At 40.0% G+C, this 18,750-nt stretch overlaps 1 protein-coding gene across 1 annotated transcript in view; it reads left to right on the top strand.

Moving 5' to 3' along the window:
* Positions 1 to 18,750, top strand: part of ZFAND3 (zinc finger AN1-type containing 3) — a 145,697-nt gene that overhangs the window by 106,718 nt on the left and 20,229 nt on the right. The window contains exon 6 of the mRNA XM_079969355.1: positions 6,035 to 6,205. Within this exon, the coding sequence (XP_079825481.1) occupies positions 6,035 to 6,205 (171 nt within the window). The remainder of the gene's footprint in view (positions 1 to 6,034; positions 6,206 to 18,750) is intronic.

Raw genomic sequence — 18,750 nt, 5'->3', positions numbered from 1 at the left:
CTGCAAATCTTGTTGATAGCACCTCCTTGGTTCTCAGGAACCCAGTTTGTGTACAATCCTGTCAGCATTCACAAGTTCAACTTACTCTTAGAGGAAATGATAGTGCCTACACAAGTGCATACTGCCTTCCTCCCGCCGTTAAGCAACCACAGCCAACCAAATTATGTTTCACTATTTAAATTAGTTCTTTGCAGAACTCCATCTGCTGTGTGAGCATGCATGTGCATCTCTTAACATACAGAGTTTATAGTAACTCAGATTGGAATTGCATCTTGTCTGGTTCAGTAAGGGGCAGATTAGAATTGTTTCCAATATTCCCACACTATATTAGTGTAACATCTCAGAAAATGAAATTGAACTGCAGCCATGTTTCTGGGGGTGCATGGGTCCCACCCCCGTATTTCATTATATTTATGGATCACTTCCTATAAAACACCTTGCAGTGATTTAACTCTAAAAAACAATTACATATATAAAAAGTAAAACAATTTCATATATAAAACATTGACTTATATAAATGACATATGATGACATATCAGCAAATATGCTTTTACAAATACTTTGGGTGATATTCAACTTCTTACTCATATTAGACCTATTGAAATTAATGAATATGACTTGGTCAGGTCCATTATTGCCCTGGGTGGTGATCACCTATTATCTTTCCTCCTGCACTGCAGCAGATGATTTCTAAATCATTTTACTCTGTACTTCTGTATTAGGTATTCTCTTCAGTTCTACAATAGTTGTGTACAACACTTTTTGTATGCTTAATTTTTAATCATCGTGTCATGGTTGGTATATCATTGATTTACCAGTTATAAAGCTGTTTCTCTGGGGTAGTTTAAGCCAATGGCTGAATATTAGATATTTCTCTTAGTCAGCAGCAGAGACTTTCTTCGGAATAATTTGTTGTTGAGGACTGGTTAAAATCCTAAATTGGCTGTTTCTATGCAAACCAAATTTTCTGTTTCAGCCTTTCTCATTGCAGAAATAATTCAAAATAAGGTTAAGTATAATAACTTAGAGTGTTTTATTTTTAAAAGCAATTTTCAAATTCTCTATTGTAAAAGGGCCATTTTAAATGTATTTTTTAAAAAACACAAATGGAAGCTAGAAATGGAATGTGTGTACAACCTCTTCTACACAGCTATAGCTGGGAAATAAGCAATAACTTCTTAAAAACTGTTGTCTTATGTTTTTAGTTTCTAGCAGCTACAAGCAAATGTAGATTTCAAAGGCTATGATTTCGCCTTTGAAATACACATCCACATACCTTGCAAAGATCTTGGTTCCACAGTTCCAATTTTGTAGCAATTAAGACTCAAAGCAAAATACTGTTTGTGTAATAAATGGTGCATACATGAAAATTGAAGTAGCGCTTGTTCTGGATAAATTTCTTCAGTGGGCCAAGCAGATTCCTCTAACCAAAAGATTGTTGCCTATTTCTTAAAACCATGAACTGTCTACAGACATTTTCATATGGAAAAGTATAGATTCTGGTGTTTGTTCTTTGTCTTCTCTTATTCCTCAGCAAACCACCTGATCAAGTCATTGTTTGTTCATGCCCAACACTCTTACTGCCACTTCTTGCTTCTGGTTTCCTGTGTCTTTTCCTTCCTTTATTTTCCTTCTTCCATCCCTTCTTCCCTCTACAATCAGTGCCTAATGTGCAGAATTCTTGATGGATTTCATTTTGATAGTTTAAGTTCCTTTTTTAAATAGTCAGGGGAACTGTGGCAGTGATGTTTGAAGGCTCATTAGTTATTGCCCTTACTGATGTTTGCACAGTAGTTGGGATCATAAATGTCAATCTCTCCGGCTATGATAGGTCTTTTTTTAAAAAAACTCCCTTGAACGCCATGCCTCAAATACTGTCATCATGCCGGAGATTAATCTAACGAGTCCTTTCTTGAGAAGCAAGTAGAGATTGAGGAGTTTTTTCTCCCTTGATACTTTCTATCTTTTTCTTCCTTCCTTCCTGTTTACATATTCCCTTGTTCATCTTCCCCATTCTTATCTCTGTTGAGGAAAACAATTCTCTGAAACATCAGGGAAGTGCCACAATTGCTGTTAGGAAAGCTATGTGTGTGCATGTTGTAAACTGTACTGTGTCAGGAGATTAAGAGATTGAAATTCAGCACTGACAAGTCCTGACACAATTCATTTCAGAATTATGAGACAAGAACATTGAATAATAAAGACATGAACAGTGACCGTAAGGAACAAATGTAACTTGCAGCCAGAGACAAAACAGTTTTTAAGGCAAGTGCTCTGCTTCAAGACTGCATTAGAAATTTTGATCTTCTGAGTGACTTAATTTCTCCTTTTTCCAATATTGCAGAGTATCTACAATTAGAAGAATCTGCATCCTTAGAAACTGTACACTAGTGAAATCCTTCTTTTCACTTGTGTTATGGCAGCAGTACACTGTGGTAAAGACCACCCTTCCTTTCTCTCTCCCCACCCCCTGTTCTCCAGTGATATCTCACCAGGTACCTTAGCATAGTGTTACCCCAACCTGGCCTCGTGGTTTGCTTGTCACAACTCAGACTCTGGCTTGTATCTAGGCAGCAGAGGAAGGCATGGAGAGAGAACTTTTAGCAGTGTACACCAACATGCTGCGCTTTTACATTTAAACCATAGTTTAGACACTAGCAGTAATTCTTTGGTAAAACAATCATATTATTTATGTGTTCTTTGAGAAATAGAAAAGTGGAATATAAATTTATTTAATAAATGAGATAAATGTAGGCATACCCCAATTATATTAGGTGGTGGTGGTTGTAATAATAATAATAATAATAATAATAATAATAATATATTTATACCCCGCCCATCGGGCTGGGCCTCCCCAGCCACTCTGAGCGGCTTCCATAGAAACCAAAAATACAGTAAAATATCACACATTAAAAACTTCCCTGAACAGGGCTGCCTTAAGATGCCTTCTGAATGTCAGGTAGTTGTTTATCGCTTTGACATCTGCTGGAAGGGCATTCCACAGGGTGGGTGCCACTACCGAGAAGGCCCTCTGCCTGGTTCCCTGTAGCTTTGCTTCTCGCAATGAGGGAACCGCCAGAAGGCCCTCGGCGCTGGACCTCAGCGTCCGGGCAGAACGATGGGGTTGGAGACGCTCCTTCAGGTATACTGGACCGAGGCCGTTGTTGTTGCTGTTGTTGTTATACCCTGCCTTTCTCCCTAGCAGGGACTCAAGACAGCTTACAGCTAAAAATAAGAACAATTTAAAACATAGAAAAAATAATCATAGAAACAATTAAACAATGATAGTGTGTATATATTATATATAATCTATTAATATTAGTCAACTCTGGCTTACAATGAAAATACCCACTAGAGTGCTGTTGCTTTAAGCTGCTTAATCAACAATCATCTATTTATAAAATATTTCCAATGAACACAGTAGCATATTATGAAGATTCTACTGCTGTGACTTGGAAAGACAGTAGGCCCATTCCCTCTTAGTCTTTTGCCATCTCCAGATGTCCCGCTCCACTTCCCATTCTTTCAAAATACCTGGATGGGAGACTAAAGGAACATTTCTCTCAGCATCATTGCTGTTCATTATATCATAAGGAGCTGGACTAAAGATTTCACACTAGGAGAATGGGGAGTATGGCACTTTCACCTGTTTCCCCTTTATGATAACCCAGAAGATGCAGGGAGCCTGTATGGGGCAATTGCTTAGTAACTCAGGCAGCAAGTTTAAAACTTTTCCATAACTCCACACACTCTGTCTCTACATGCTATTATGTAAGATGTTCGTTGTAGTAACCAAATTGCTTTATCAGGTGTATCTAGAGACCTAAAATCTTACTGAGCTATTCTCACAGAGCTTTAGGCATGCAACACATTGAATTGTTAATGTGACATATAATCTCAAAGTCTAGGGCTGAATATGCCATTCTGCTTTTAAAAATGCTATTGGATGATAGCCTTATGTTAGCCCTCTCGTGGTTTGAAATGCAGAACGGGGAAGTGCTGGCCTATCTAGTTAATGCATAACCTTTCACTTGCACTACGTTATTAGAAATATTTAGAAATTTAACTTGCAGTTAGTTTGTACACTTGATTTTAATCAAAATGTAATATACTACACATAGAAAGAGAGAGAGAGTAGAGTAGATTAAATACAATGGCCTGCTTTGCACGTAATAAGCCAGAGTGAATGAAACTATGGTAAGGGGAGAGAGACTTTGTGCTGGCCACCAGGCAGTGGCGTTTTCCACCTGCCTTGCCCCACCCTCTGGCCCTAGGAGCCTTCACAGGGAAGCTTCAGAGGAAGACCAGTGAGGGAAGAGAGGAACCTTTGGAACAAAGTTGTTGCCACATGCATTATGTCCATGTGTCTTTTAATAAACTGAATGAATAGAGTGGCAGAATATGAGTCATGGGGGTGGGGAATGTGTGTGTATGAATTAAACAGTGCTTAGTTTAGTTTATTGGTTTGCTATTTCATTAATGTTGTTAATACTGTTTTATGGATTATGAATTCTGTAGTACTTTGTGAATCCTATGATATGACTTTTGTTGTAATTGTGCTGTTGCCTATTTTTTTAGTTGTTTTGTTAATAGTTTTTTATAGACTGCAGTTTTACTGATGATTTATAATTGTTTTACTAAAGATTTGTTAATTATGCTATGTGATTTATGTTGTATTTGTGATGTTCTGTTCTGTTATTGCTATTTATTGTTTGTAAGCCGCTTTGTGATTCATGTGAATGAAAAGCAGCACAGAAATATAATAAATCACATGAAGAATGCTAATACACAGTATGCAAATCACATGATATGACAACCTCTTCACTTTGCCTTGCAGTGTAGAAAACATCCCATGCACTGGCTTAACATTGTATGTAAACAGGCATTCGTAGTTTGTTTTTTTTCCAAGCACACCATGAGAAAAAGCAATGATGAAACCATGGGTCACACATAATACTAAATCAGCATTCTTATTTCTTTCCTCCCTGCATGACAAAGTGGGGCAGGCGTGCGTAATTTGAGCAACGTGTTTGATCCTGGTAAACTATAGTTTAACTATGGCTTACTATTACAAGCAAACGAGGCCATTATATAGATTCCAGCTGGGCAGTCTAATCACTTGGTCCTCACTTGACACATCTTTTGAAGTGGATTGTAGGTTTGAAAATGCCTCTTTGCACACTGTGGCATTCTGAATGTTATGGGCATTAAATGTGTTAGCTTCCCTCTTCCTGTAGGTGGCTTACCTGAAATACCTTTCAATTTACAGCTTTGTAGAGCAATGTATTTTCCTATCTCCACTCCTTCTCAACAACATTAGTTTTCCAGGAGAGCAAAAATTACAAATAAGGTTATTAAAATATGTAGTACCTTGACTGGCTTTAAAGAGAGATCCTCAGAGGATTTTGGATCTGTAGCGGTAGGTACATGTTGTGTTTAGTTTATCTTGTCTGTGTATAATCATTTACATTTAAATTGTTGTTCTTGTAGAGAGAGGGAGGCACAGTACGGTGCTTTCATGTGCCGTCGTGGTTATTGGAGCTGCAGCTAGCACACTGTGCCCTAAAAATCTCTCTCCCGCTCAGCCAGGATTTTGCTGAATTTGCGTTCAATTGTTTTTTCTTCAGAAGCAGAATTGGTTTGTATGTAGTCAGGACAGTAGGGAGGCTGAAGATGTATAGGAAAATCTACAAATGAGATGAAAAGTAAGGCTTGTAGTTGCCTAGGCTGGTGTTTTCTCTCCATGTGTCATCACAAAGTCAGAGCCACAACCAATTGAGAGTAAGAGTACGCCAACTCATTTTGTATTTGGTTTTGTAAACCAGGAAGGGGCCTTGTGGGGAACAAAGCTAATAGCATATTTACCTGGTGCCTGTTTTGACTACTAATTGGGTTTATATATATGCAAGGGGATAAAAAGAAACACACAGTTTGCAAGCGATGCTATATGCACATCATTAATTCCGTGACTAGAGTAAAGGCCTCACAGAAGAAAAGCTAACACTGTGCTCCAATGTTTCTCATAAAACAACAGATTCACAGTCGGAGAACGAGGCATCTCCTGAGAAGCGGCCACGATTATTGGAGGACAGTCATGACAGGCCTGAAGAAATTAGCCGTTCTAAACAGAAGAGCAGACGCAGGTGTTTCCAGTGCCAAACAAAACTGGAGCTGGTACAGCAGGAACTGGGATCATGTCGCTGTGGTAAGGACTCTTACGAACTGCCCCACCCCACCCTTGTATGTCCGGGGGGGAATCTGGGTCATGTTGTTGTGATGCAGCTTGCACCAGTGTAGAGAAAAAATAATGAAATCTGTACAGTATTGGAAGTGGCTGCAACCTTACAAAAAGTCAAGACTCTTAAATCCCTTCACAAGTATACTAAAGCTTTGTACTCCATGTGTGAAGAGGTAGGTTATAAAGGTCAATTATACATCCAAGTAAAGATATATCAGTTTGTTGGATTTTCCTTCTGGGCAGTAGCTCCGTGTTTCTGCCTTTGTGCCAACACATGCATTATCCATCTGATATTAAAGGCATGGGTCAATTCTAGTGACTCCTCACACATGGGAGAGTCCCAGTGTCTAGACTTGAGCTTCCATTCTTGTAAAGGTTTCTCTGCTCACTGCAATGTGAAGAACAGCTGTGCTTGAATTCAGGGATCTGTACATGGTACCTTGAGGGGTCATGCGCAGATAGTTCTTTATTGGAGGAGGGAGGATCAAACGCAGATCCCAGGAAACCAAGGGATCATTTGTAACATAGCAGCAATTATAGTAATTGCTTATGAGGCACCTTGAACTACATAACAGAGAAATACTCCATTTCTTTTTTTTTCAATAGCAATGTATACCCTGTCTCCAGATGTCAATACTCTCTTAGAGGAACCAAATTTGTTGCTGTGTATTCAGAGTAATCTGTGTGTTCGCCTAATATTATTCTTTCATGATGTGCATTAGGTATGAATTAAATGGCCAAACTGTCTGTACAGTTATAACTAAGGGTTTTTACATATGTCTAGTTAAATCAACAGAATAAAGCAGGCCATCGCTGCAGAACATTTAGTGCATACAAGCTTGTGACTTAAACGTTTTTCTTGGGCTTTCTCAGTAAAATGTGAGCTAAATGATGAGAACTGCTGTCATTGTAACATGTCTCTGTACATTCTGTTTGCCAAGCATGATGTTTGCACTAGATGCTATTCTATTATTGCTTCTGTCACAGTTTGAATGAAGGAGCTTGTTAGTGTCTCTCTGAAGAATATACTCACAGATTTAAAAAAATCTATTTATTTTCTTCTTCAAACTCTTAAGTTTTAATTGAAGAAGTAACTTTTTTGTTTCATATCACACTGGAAACAACATGCTGACCTTTTAACTTCGCTTGGTCTGTGGGTGTGTTATATATAAAAATGTAAATAGAAATTACAGATATTGAGTGTTTGTATCACACTTGAGTAGAAAGCATTTTCCTTCTCTTTAACCAGAATCATTATGTGCTAACTAAATTGCACCATAAAGACTTAAAGATACTATTTTTAACAGCCTGCTTCTGGTCTTCCAGTAATATCTTCAAACCCAAATACTTACGGGTTTATATGTTCAATCCAGCATGGTTTTCTTTTTCTAGGCAGTGTTGTCCTTGGAGGTTCCTTTGCAGGCACCTAGTATCCTCACTGGATATGTTCCTATTTCATTTCAAGTTCATAAACTTAATTACAGTTACATTTGCAGAAAAGTCCACTTGAAAACATGCAAATAAATTCAGAGAGTGACAAACCAAAGAACCCCCATCCTGTTCTCTGTGTGCAAGTTGCATTCTTTTTCAAAGTAAGAGTTCCTTGATGGCCTTTTTGAGCTCCCAAATGTTTGTTGATGCATTCAGAGATGAGAATAGAAGATGCTAATTTGCAGTTTAGTCAGCATGTTAACCACAGGATGCTTAGCAGACCCATTTCCAGACCTATTAAATGCACTACCATAATATTTTAATAACACAACACTTTGTAAATTATCTACTTTAGAAAATACACAGCAGGAAAGCTTGATAAATATGGATTTTGAAAGGGCACATGAAGCATGGATAGGGCAGTGCAGATTATAATTATTAGGCTATATCTGAAGTGGGCATGTCAGGGGCTGCTATAAGCCAGGCCAGTGCTTATGTTGAAACTACCTTGACATGTTTGCAACTATTAAATTTTAAGTTCTTCAAGCAGGGATGGGCCATGTAGTAGCTTAATCTATACTACCACATTCATGGCCTGACAAATATTATTCCTGCTGCTTCTCCCCTCTGCCTCTTCCTCCCGGTAAACAACAGCTCCCTGCCTGCTGGGAAGCTAACAGAGTGGCTCCACCCCACCCAGAAAGCAGCCTCTTGTTTAGTGTGATGTCCATAACTCCGTGCCAAAGAAAAAGCACTTCCTGTGCCTAAATAGGCTGAGCTCGAATCCTGGCAAAACAGAGCCACGGTGGTTGAATGGTTCCCATGTCTGAAATATGGGTCAATCGCGGGCCCCGGATAGGGTTGCACTTCCTTCTAGGAGCAGGTACGCAGTCTGGGGATGCTTCTGGATCCAGCTTTTTCACTGGAGGCCCAGGTATCCTCAGTGGCTAGGAGCATCTACACCTGATACAACAGCTGTGACCATTACAGGACTAGGAGAGCTCAGGCATGGGTGACTTTAAGTTTGGATTACTGCAATGCTCTTTCTGTGAGTCTTCCCTTGCTGTTTGACCCAGAAACTAAGCATATAGCACTTTTGCTCAGAGGTCTGCACTGGTTCTGATTTGTTACCAGGCCAAGTTCATTGTGTTACTATTGGTATATAAAGCATAGCTGTCAACTATTCCCTTTTTTTAAGGGAAATTCCCTTATTCCGATTAGGATTCCTCGCAAGAAAAGGGAAAAGTTGACAGCTATGATAGAAAGCCCTTAACAGCTTGGGACCAATTTATTTGTGAGATCACCTTACCCCATAAATGCCCACTCAGCCACTTAGATCTGTGGACCTGGCACTGTTGCAGATGCCACATGATGCTCATTCCACATTTGTAAGAAGTGGATCTTTTAATGTAGCAGCATCTGCCCTTTGGAACTCCCTGCCTGTTGACATCACATAGGTGCCTTTGCTACACTAGTCTACATTACCTTGGATTTAGATGACCCTTGGGGTCCCTTCTCACTCAACAACTGTATATACAAAAATGTTTTAAGCAGGAAATGAAAACTTTGTTTAGGCTAGCCTATCCAGCCATATATATGTTGATTTGTTTTAATCTTTCACTGTTAATTTTAATTCTCTTTAAAATGCTTTTAATTACTTGCTTTTTAATAGATAATTTTAATATTTTTTACAAACCGCTTTGAGGTTTTATTAGTCAAGCAGTACATACATTTTGTTAAATATAAATAAATAAATAAATAAATAAATAAATAAATAAATAAAATGCTATATTGTTTGTTCAGTGCATTATAAATTCAATAAACAGTGTGCTGCCATTGGGGAGATTTTATGTGGTGGTTATGGCATATACAAACAATATTAGCAGTCCATGTAAGCAAAAAGTAAATGCCGGGAGCTGGCCCTCTGTTGTTGCCTGATTAAATTCTTTGGTATCTTTTCCATTGCAGTAAGTACCAGACAATAGAGATACCTAAACAAATTACCGAGAACATTATTAAAGAATTTATAGACTATTTTAAAGATCTGATATTTTCACTATTAATATTTTCCAGCTTTGTCTAGTTGAGGATGCAAAGTTATATACAGAACAAAATTAGAAGTAAAAAAAAAACAAAACCCTGAAAGGCTAACTGTGGAAGTGTTTAGAATAAGGGTCAGCTTGACCTTGTTGCTCCTCAATTTTTAAAACAACGTAGAGGCACCTTATGTCAGGTCTGCTGAGAAATTGCTAATTTTGATACTACAAGTGTTTCAAAATATCTCTCTGTGTATTGCTGCTTAAGAAGTTTGAAGGACAGATTCCATTTAGGAGTCATCAGTGTGGGGTTAATAAAACTTGTGACTTACCCGATCTACTGGCAAGCTAGTACAAGCCAGAAAGATTGTTATTATTATAGTATTCTTTGGGAATACTACTCAGCTGCTGAAGAATGAATTTTATTTATCTTCTGTGGGTACAAGTTCTTTCTACATATCTGTCATAGCTGGAAGGCAAGAAAAGGAAATTATCCGTACCAATACAGATTAGGCCAACATTAATGAAGAATTTGTGGATTTCTTTATATTTCTGTAACTTTGAGCAACTATAGCAGCTGAATTTAAAATTCAAATAAAAGAAAATAGTAATAAACATTGAAACTCTAAATTACTGATTTCTGTGTCTAATAATAATAATAGGATTGTCTTTTTCAGATGTATAATTCTGATTTCTGGGGTTCTTAATTTCCACCACTTTATCAGGACACATTTTAGTTTTGTACCTGCTCCCCTCCACCACTCCAAAACGTGGGGCTATACCTGTTGAAAATATTTTTAAAACTGAAAAGTTAATTTTTGGAAGGTATACCTTGATTTTGTTTGTTTGTATCTGTGCATATAGCAAAACAGATAGCTGGAACTTTGCACTTGTACATTTTTGCCTTTAAGTTTTTATTTCAGCTTTTATATTGTCAATTTTCGTTAAGGAAAATTAGTAATACTTCCCCGACAGCAAAATATGGCAAGAATTAGTTCTTTCGAAAGGAGGAATTTCTACCTTCTTTATTTCCCTTTTGTTTTTTAACTCTTCTCTAGGCATTATTGAATGTCAGTTATTATAGAAAGTTGATAACATATGATTAATCTGTTCTGTAAGTTTACCCATGTTTGTGTTATCAACACTGCTTAATAAATGGTCATTGTAACAATTTCCCATACATTAAAACTTCAGCATAATTATCACAGCCAATACAGTGGTACCTCGGGTTAAGTACTTAATTTGTTCCGGAGGCCTGTTCTTAACCTGAAACTGTTCTTAACCTGAAGCACCACTTTAGCTAATGGGGCCTCCTTCTGCCACCGTGCTGCCGGAGCACGATTTCTGTTCCTATCCTGAAGCAAAGTTCTTAACCTGAAGCACTATTTCTGGGTTAGCAGAGTCTATAACCTGAAGCTTATGTAACCTGAAGCGTATGTAACCTGAGGTACCACTGTACCTGTTGCATTTCGTTTTCTTCTGACCTCACTTCTTTCAGCCCAAACCACCACCCCAGAAAATAGAATAGCCTCTTCATGCAGCTGATAAAAAAGGATCTTCGGCCGTGAAAGCTCTTAATGAACTTTTATTCTTTATTTGTCATGAGGCTCTTCATTGTGCTTGCTTCCTCTCTAGAGTATGTTAAATGACAGCAGCTGTGTTCAAACAGTCTCATCTGGGCTTAATAATTCTTATGTAAACTATTGTTAACAACCAATCAAAAAGCCAAGATCTGGTTTAAGGTTGTGGCTCATTTTGAAGTTAGTAGCCGTAGTTAACTGTTTCAGAGTAAACAGGAAGTTTGGGTTAATTAGAGACTTCCTGGTTTGATTGCTCACACTGAAAAAGGAGTGAAGAGGCTGCATGCACAGGCAAAAGGCTTGTTCATAACTCTCTTTATTAAGCCAAGCTATGTTTGTCTGAACAAAGCCACTATCTGCTATGCATGCAAAAACAGCAGGTAGTGGAAGCCCTGTGCAATGACTTGACTTGCACAATGGGGTCGCCCCCCTCCTTAGTCCCCCGCGCCCCCTGTGAAATTGCCTTGGGGAGTTCAGGAAAACCCCTGGAACAATGCATGCTGGGAAGAGTAAGGGGATCATTGCTTCTGGCAAACTGAAATGCTTCCCCTGATGGAGTGTTCACTTTAGCACGATGTTGTATTCCTTCCTAGGTTTCTCAGATATCTGCCCTTTATCCTTCCTGCCATGCTGTGAACTTTTAACTCTCAAAATAGTGTCTTAAGAAGTGTTTACATTTATACATTGGCTCTGGATCCATTCCAGTCCGGCTTTCGCGCTGGTCATGGGACCGAGACGGCTCTGGTTGCCCTAACAGATGATCTCCGCAGGCAGCTGGATCAAGGCGGGTCGGGGCTGCTGATTCTTCTAGACCTGTCAGCAGCCTTTGACATGGTCGATCACGAACTCCTGGACCACCGCCTTGCCGACGTGGGGATCCAGGGCACAGTCCTTCAATGGCTGCGCTCGTTTCTCTCTGGTCGGGGACAGAGGGTGGCGCTTGGGGGGGAATTGTCATCGCGCCACTCCTTGGTGTGTGGAGTGCCTCAGGGTGCGATACTCTCCCCGATGCTTTTTAACATCTTTATGCGCCCCCTCGCCCAGCTTGTCCGGAGTTTTGGGCTGGGTTGCCATCAGTATGCCGATGACACCCAACTCTATCTGTTGATGGATGGCCATCCTGACTCGGCCCCAGACACACTGACCAGATGTTTGGAAGCTGTGGCTGGATGGTTACGTGGGAGCCGGTTGAAGTTAAATCCTTCGAAGACAGAGGTCCTCTGGCTGGGACGGGACGATATGGGATTGAGGGGGCAACTCCCATCTCTTGTGGGGGTGCAATTAGTGCCAGCACCGTCCGTTAACAGTTTGGGTGTAATCTTCGATACCTCCCTCTCTATGGAGGCGCAGATTACAGCTACAACAAAGGCAGCATTTTTTCATCTCCGCCAAGCTAAAGAGTTGGCTCCTTATCTCTCTCGCCCTGACCTAGCCACTGTGATCCACGTCACCTCCAGACTGAATTATTGTAACTCGCTCTACGTGGGGCTGCCCTTGAGACTGACCCAAAAACTCCAGCGGGTGCAGAATACCGCGGCGAGACTCCTTATGGAGTCTTCGCTGCGAGATCACATTCATCCGGTACTATACCAGCTGCACTGGCTCCTGGTGGAGTACAGGATCAGGTTTAAGGTGCTGGTTTAAACCTTTAAAGCCCGATATGGCCTAGGACCCTCGTACCTATGGGACCGCCTCTCCTGGTATGCCCCACAGAGGAACCTACGGTCTGCAAATAAAAACATCCTGAAGGTCCCAGGCCACAGAGAGGTTAGGCTGGCCTCAACTAGAGCCAGGGCTTTCTCGGCTGCAGCTCCAATCTGGTGGAACGCTCTGTCACAAGAGACTAGGGCCCTGCGGGACCTGACATCTTTCCGCAGGGCCTGCAAGACAGAGTTATTCCACCAGGCCTTTGGTTAGGGCGCAGCGTGACCCCCTCCTCTGGCAACCTTCTCAGAATTTTGCTTAATGGTTGCCATCAATTTGATTTTAATTAATTTTTATAATGAAATGTTTTTAAAATGTTGGATTATTTGATTGTTTGATTATTTGATTGTTGTTAGCTGCCCTGAGCCCGGCTTCGGCTGGGGAGGGCGGGATATAAATAAATTATTATTATTATTATTATTATTATTATTATTATTATTATTATTATTATAGCATTGTGTCTCTGTGTTAGATTTGCTTTTGCTTCCAACTTCAGTGTTAAGTGTCACTTCATTTACTGCTCATCTCCTGGATTGCAAGAGTGCCTCAGTTAGCATGGGCAACAGGAGTTTATGGCACACTTTGAGAGGAGCAGGAGGGCTTCGATTCTTGGCTCTGATATCGTCAAGTCTGAACCACCAGCCCCTCTGCTGACACGCCAGCAGACTAGAGGCAAAACTGCCCCCAAGGCTCTGGTTGCTGCTTGAGTACTGTAGTGACTGCTTAAATTATACTTGTATACTAGCTGTCTAAATTTATGACCCATGTCCCAAAAACTGTTAGTCCCTGTGATTTGTAATCTATTCTAAGAAGTGCTGCTTTTAGATGTTTTCCTGGTATGCAACATGGTGACAATCCTAATAGATTTGGATCCTCAGAAATACAAAATGTAAGTACGGTGGACGCTCGGGTTGCGAACGTGATCTGTACGGGATGCACGTTCGCAACCCTCAGTGGCGCGTCTGCGCATGTGCAGGTTGCAGTTTGGCGCTTCTGTGCATGCGCAAAGCACAATTTAGAGCTTCTGCACATGCAAGACCGCTGAAACCCGGAAGTAACCCATTCCAGTACTTCCAGGTTTCGGCAGTCCACAACCTGAAAAACGCAACATGAAGCGTCTGTAACCCAAGGTATGACTGTACTCTAGAATCTACCTTGGCCTCTTCATGACCTTTAAAACATCATTTAGATTGCTGTCTTTAACTCCTAGAGCTAAAAATTATTTTAAAGGCTTAGGTCTGCATAATTTATAGATTGCCATTTTCCATACATCCTACTTTGATGTATTGCTTATGCTTTTATAGCTTCTGAATCCTAATAATTTAAGAGAACGCAAAAGATCTCCTGCAGGTGAAAAGCAGTTGTGCTCTGATAATGCTTACGTTTGAGCCAAATTTCCTTCGCTCTTAATGCTTTCAACAAAGAAATTAGACAACTCAACCTTCTGCTGGCAAAAAAAATATTTTAGTGGGTGGTAGGAAGAATGCAAGTCTACATTGTCAAAGGCCATCTTTCCTGGATTCCTTTGGCTCAGGCCTTCTTCACCATGAAGAGGTGTTCACGGGACATTTACCTTCTGTGTGCTTTGGGAGATGACATTTGATGAGGGTTTTTGTTGTTCAGTGCTAACAGTGGGGCATGTCTACTTCTGTTTATTCTCAAACCTTCCACAGAGCTTTCATGATTATGATTTCAATATCTTCCAGATCCACCAGCATTATTGCTACCATTTCATCCTAGGATACTAGTTGTATTTAAGAGGGTTGTAGGACTAGCCAGGGGGGAGCCACCTCTTAACAGTTTAGTGAAGATGAGAGCTACTGCAAAGGTGCTTTAAACATGAACAAGGCATCTCTTTGCTGCTGAAATATTTTCTTGTGTATGCTCACAGTCTCTTTTCCCCCATTCTCTTCTTTTCTGTATAGGTTATTAACTGCTGACAAGAAATTCACATCTCATAAATAATGCTTAAGAGCTATTGCTATATAAATTGAATGTGTTATGAATTGTGATGGGGCTTTTTGTAGTGTGCTGTGCCTAGAGCAGTAAGAACAGAGGATGTCATTTTCATTAATTTCTAATGAGGTGCCAATTAAAGGCAAGGAAGGCGCTCAGAAGGGAAGAGTCATAGAGCTCCCCTGAATCCTCTATCCTGGGGCTGTCATAGGAACATGCCACCAAGCCTTCCCTGAAAATTCCATTAAATTACAATCTCATCTAGTGCACACATAGACAAATTCAGCTTTCCTTTGATCTTCAAAAGAGCAATTTGTAAGATGAGTTCTGAGCTTTCTCACACAGCGAACTGGGAGAGGTGAGAGGAATTGCTAATTGCTAATGCACTTTGCAGGCTTTGGTGAGGAACAGAAATGTGAAAGCAGATTTTCATTCTGCGTCTCTCTGACTGGCTAACCTTTAAATCAACAATACTGGAGTAATGCCACTTTCCTACAAGACATTTCTACATGGCAGTTACGCCAGCCAAATGTTCAGATAGTGATAATTTCAAAGCGTTGAGTGGAGTGTTTGGGGGCTTGGCTTCGCATGGTGGATACTCATTTCATAAATGCACTATTAGTATCAAGTTTCAGTGGGCAAAAGTTCAACTACTAACATAAAAAACATATTCCACAATTTTAAAAAGAACCCTGCTAAATCTGAGCTGTTCCAAAAACCCTCTTAAGTAACAATATTAGTTCTAGCTGGCCACATTGTCAAGTCACACAGAACTATGGCTTAACTTGATGTGCATATGGGCCAAAGCAAGCCTTGGGCTTCCTCTGTCTCCCTTCTCCCCCTGTTGGCCATGCAAGAGAAGAATGAGGAGTTCATAACTTTTTTCTTTCCATGAATCATAGTTTGTAATGTTGGCATGACAAACCGTGGTTAATGGTAACTATGGTTAATTTCAAAGAAGTCAATCATGCTTTCTGATGCTTTCTTTTTGAAATTAACCATAGTTTCTGGTTTGGATGACCCAGACACCATGATTAACTAAAAACAGAAATGAAAGCTTCTAAACTCTTCTGCTCTCAACTGTGTGGGAGGAAGGGGGGAATGCAGGTCACATTAAACCCAGGATTTTAGCATGATATGTGAATGCAGCTGTTGGCTACCTGATTTGAATTCAAGATTATAAACGTTCACATTAGCTGTTGCAGTTGCCATAGCGTTGTGCTTGAAAGGAAGATTTTAGGTTGCTTGAGTTTCAGGCTTGAGACAGATTTCCAATCTTGAAATCAAATTTTATGAGCAAAAGTGCTCTTCACCTCTTAAAACAGATACAAGGCCATTTTCTTTCCTGAATCCAAAAAGTGATTCACTCATCATGGATCTTACTGGAAATTTTTAAATCAGCCGATTTTAGTGGGAAAGCTAACTTTCCCAGTTTAGTTTAGTTTAGTTTAGACTTAGATTTTTAGGACGAGTGAACATTGAGCTGATTAACATTGAGCTAATCCTACTAAATCAGAGACACTAAAGACACTAAAACTCACAATTTGAAAATTTTAAAGGTTATGAAGGATTGGATTTACAGTGACTTCCTAGAGTGGCATGAAATTGCCAAAAACTCTTAAGCTGAGCTGCTTTCTGCAGTAGTAAAGTCTTTACAAGGCTTACAAGAATTGCTTAGGGGATTGGTAATGGGATGTGAAGCATTTCACCTCTGTCACCATGTCAAATCCAGCACTGGTCAGGAATGACAGGGAAAATTACCACCATCTGCTGGCTCTTTAGCAATCCCTGTACGAAACGTATGCAGCTTTCAGTCCAGTTCATAGTGGTCATACATGGCCATATGAGAAGAATGACATTCCAGCTTGAGTTAATTGGCTATCAGTGTCCAGAAACCACACAAATTATGAAAACTAAGTATTTTTGGTACTGAGCATGTGATGTAAAAATGCCCTAATGTTCTTTATTGAGCTATTTCAAGTATCTGCTAATGGGCAAAGCATATTAAGATGTTAGCGAATGCATGACAGTTTGATAAGTTAATACATATGGCAATATCAATATGTGAAACAACAATTGTACCTTTTAATTTCTAATGATGACCTATTGTTTAAAGTGTGTATGGAATCCTTAAACATGTTGTGCTTTGCATTAAAGGCTTTCACAGCATATATCCAAAGAATCATTTAGTTTTTATCTGCATAGCTCTGGAAAGTATAATCCCTAACCTCCCATAATATTGCAGAATGCCATATAAGCGTCATTGCTCAAGGGAATGCTGTTTCAGTTAAGCAGAATTAGAAGTGTACTTACTTTCATTGGAAAGGTGGCACACCCTTAAGATACAAGATACTCAGGCTGCCCAACTTAAACCATAGGGATTTCCTTCTCATTAGAAACAGATACATGTGCATTCAGACGGAGACCAGATGGTATAGATGAGCTTGGTTGGGTTTATTCAGAGGACATTATGTTGAAGAATAAAGATAAATACCTTTTTCAATTTTATTTTTAAGAAGTAACAAATAAAAACAAAACAGTTGTGTGGCATTACACATAATGATATAGCTTAGTTCAATAAAACACACGACACCAACAGAGTTAAAAAATGCTTCACCACTTTCCCAAACAATATTAGGTTGCAGGCAGGAAATTGATTAAACTCTGTCCATACAGTTTCTTCTGCTGTGGCATTCATTTCTTAGTCAGCTCGTGATGCACAGAAAAAGTTGACCTGAACAGGTGGTGAATCACCTGAGTCTGTACCTTTCCAAGTTTCAGCCTTGCCTTCTAGAGAAGCCCGGCTTGCACTTTGAGAGATGTTGGAGTAATATACTTGCTGATCAGAAGGTCGGTGGTTCGAATCCCCGCGATGGGGTGAGCTCCCATTGCTCGGTCCCTGCTCCTGCCAACCTAGCAGTTCGAAAGCACGTCAAAGTGCAAGTAGATAAATAGGTACCACTCCGGTGGGAAGGTAAACGGCATTTCCGTGTGCTGCTCTGGTTTGCCAGAAGTGGCTTAGTCATGCTGGCCACATGACCCGGAAGCTGTACGCCGGCTCCCTCGGCCAATAAAGCGAGATGAGCGCCGCAACCCCAGAGTCGGCCACGACTGGACCTAATGTTCAGGGGTCCCTTTACCTTTACCTATAAATGAAAAAGGAGATTTCTCAAGGTTTGAAAACATTTCCTGATCAGCAAAAATATATAATCAGAAACAGACTGTATTTTTCTGTGTATTAGACGAGGTTTTTTGACTCAAAAATTGTTTCAAAAAACTGTGGTCATCCAATACATGGATAGTGGCATTGGGGGGGGGGGGAGAGAAGCATCGTGCCAGCCAGTTGGCGGGAGTGCAACTTCCTCCGATGCTGCAACAAGCGGGAAACAAGCTAGGGAGTGTTTTCTGCCTGCCTGGGGAGAGAAGCTCAACAACTTTGGGCCATCTCCCCTCATTTTCTTAAAATTGAGTCCCCAAAAATAGGGATGGTTTTATATATGGAGGCATCTTATAGATGGAAAAATACGGTACTTAATATCTTCTGTGGATTAAAAGTCATTTTAGTATATAATATTCCTGTGGTAAATTGGCTAGGTGAATTGAAAAGTTTCCCTTTGTAGTACTTCAAAGTTAGTAATTAGAGTTTGAGATTGAAATGTCTGTGTGTGAGCGCACACACACCTCATAAAATCCACACTGGACTTCTAGCAAAGCCTGAGGCACAGCTTCACTTGTGGCCTCCAGTCAAGATTTTAACATTGCAAACTTGCATGAAGCTTTGTCTCCGTTTTTTCAACCATCATGG

This window comes from Podarcis cretensis, assembly GCF_951804945.1.
Source record: "Podarcis cretensis genome assembly, chromosome: 3".
NCBI classification, from domain to species: Eukaryota; Metazoa; Chordata; class Lepidosauria; order Squamata; family Lacertidae; genus Podarcis; species Podarcis cretensis.
This window is presented reverse-complemented; position numbering and strand designations above follow the sequence as displayed.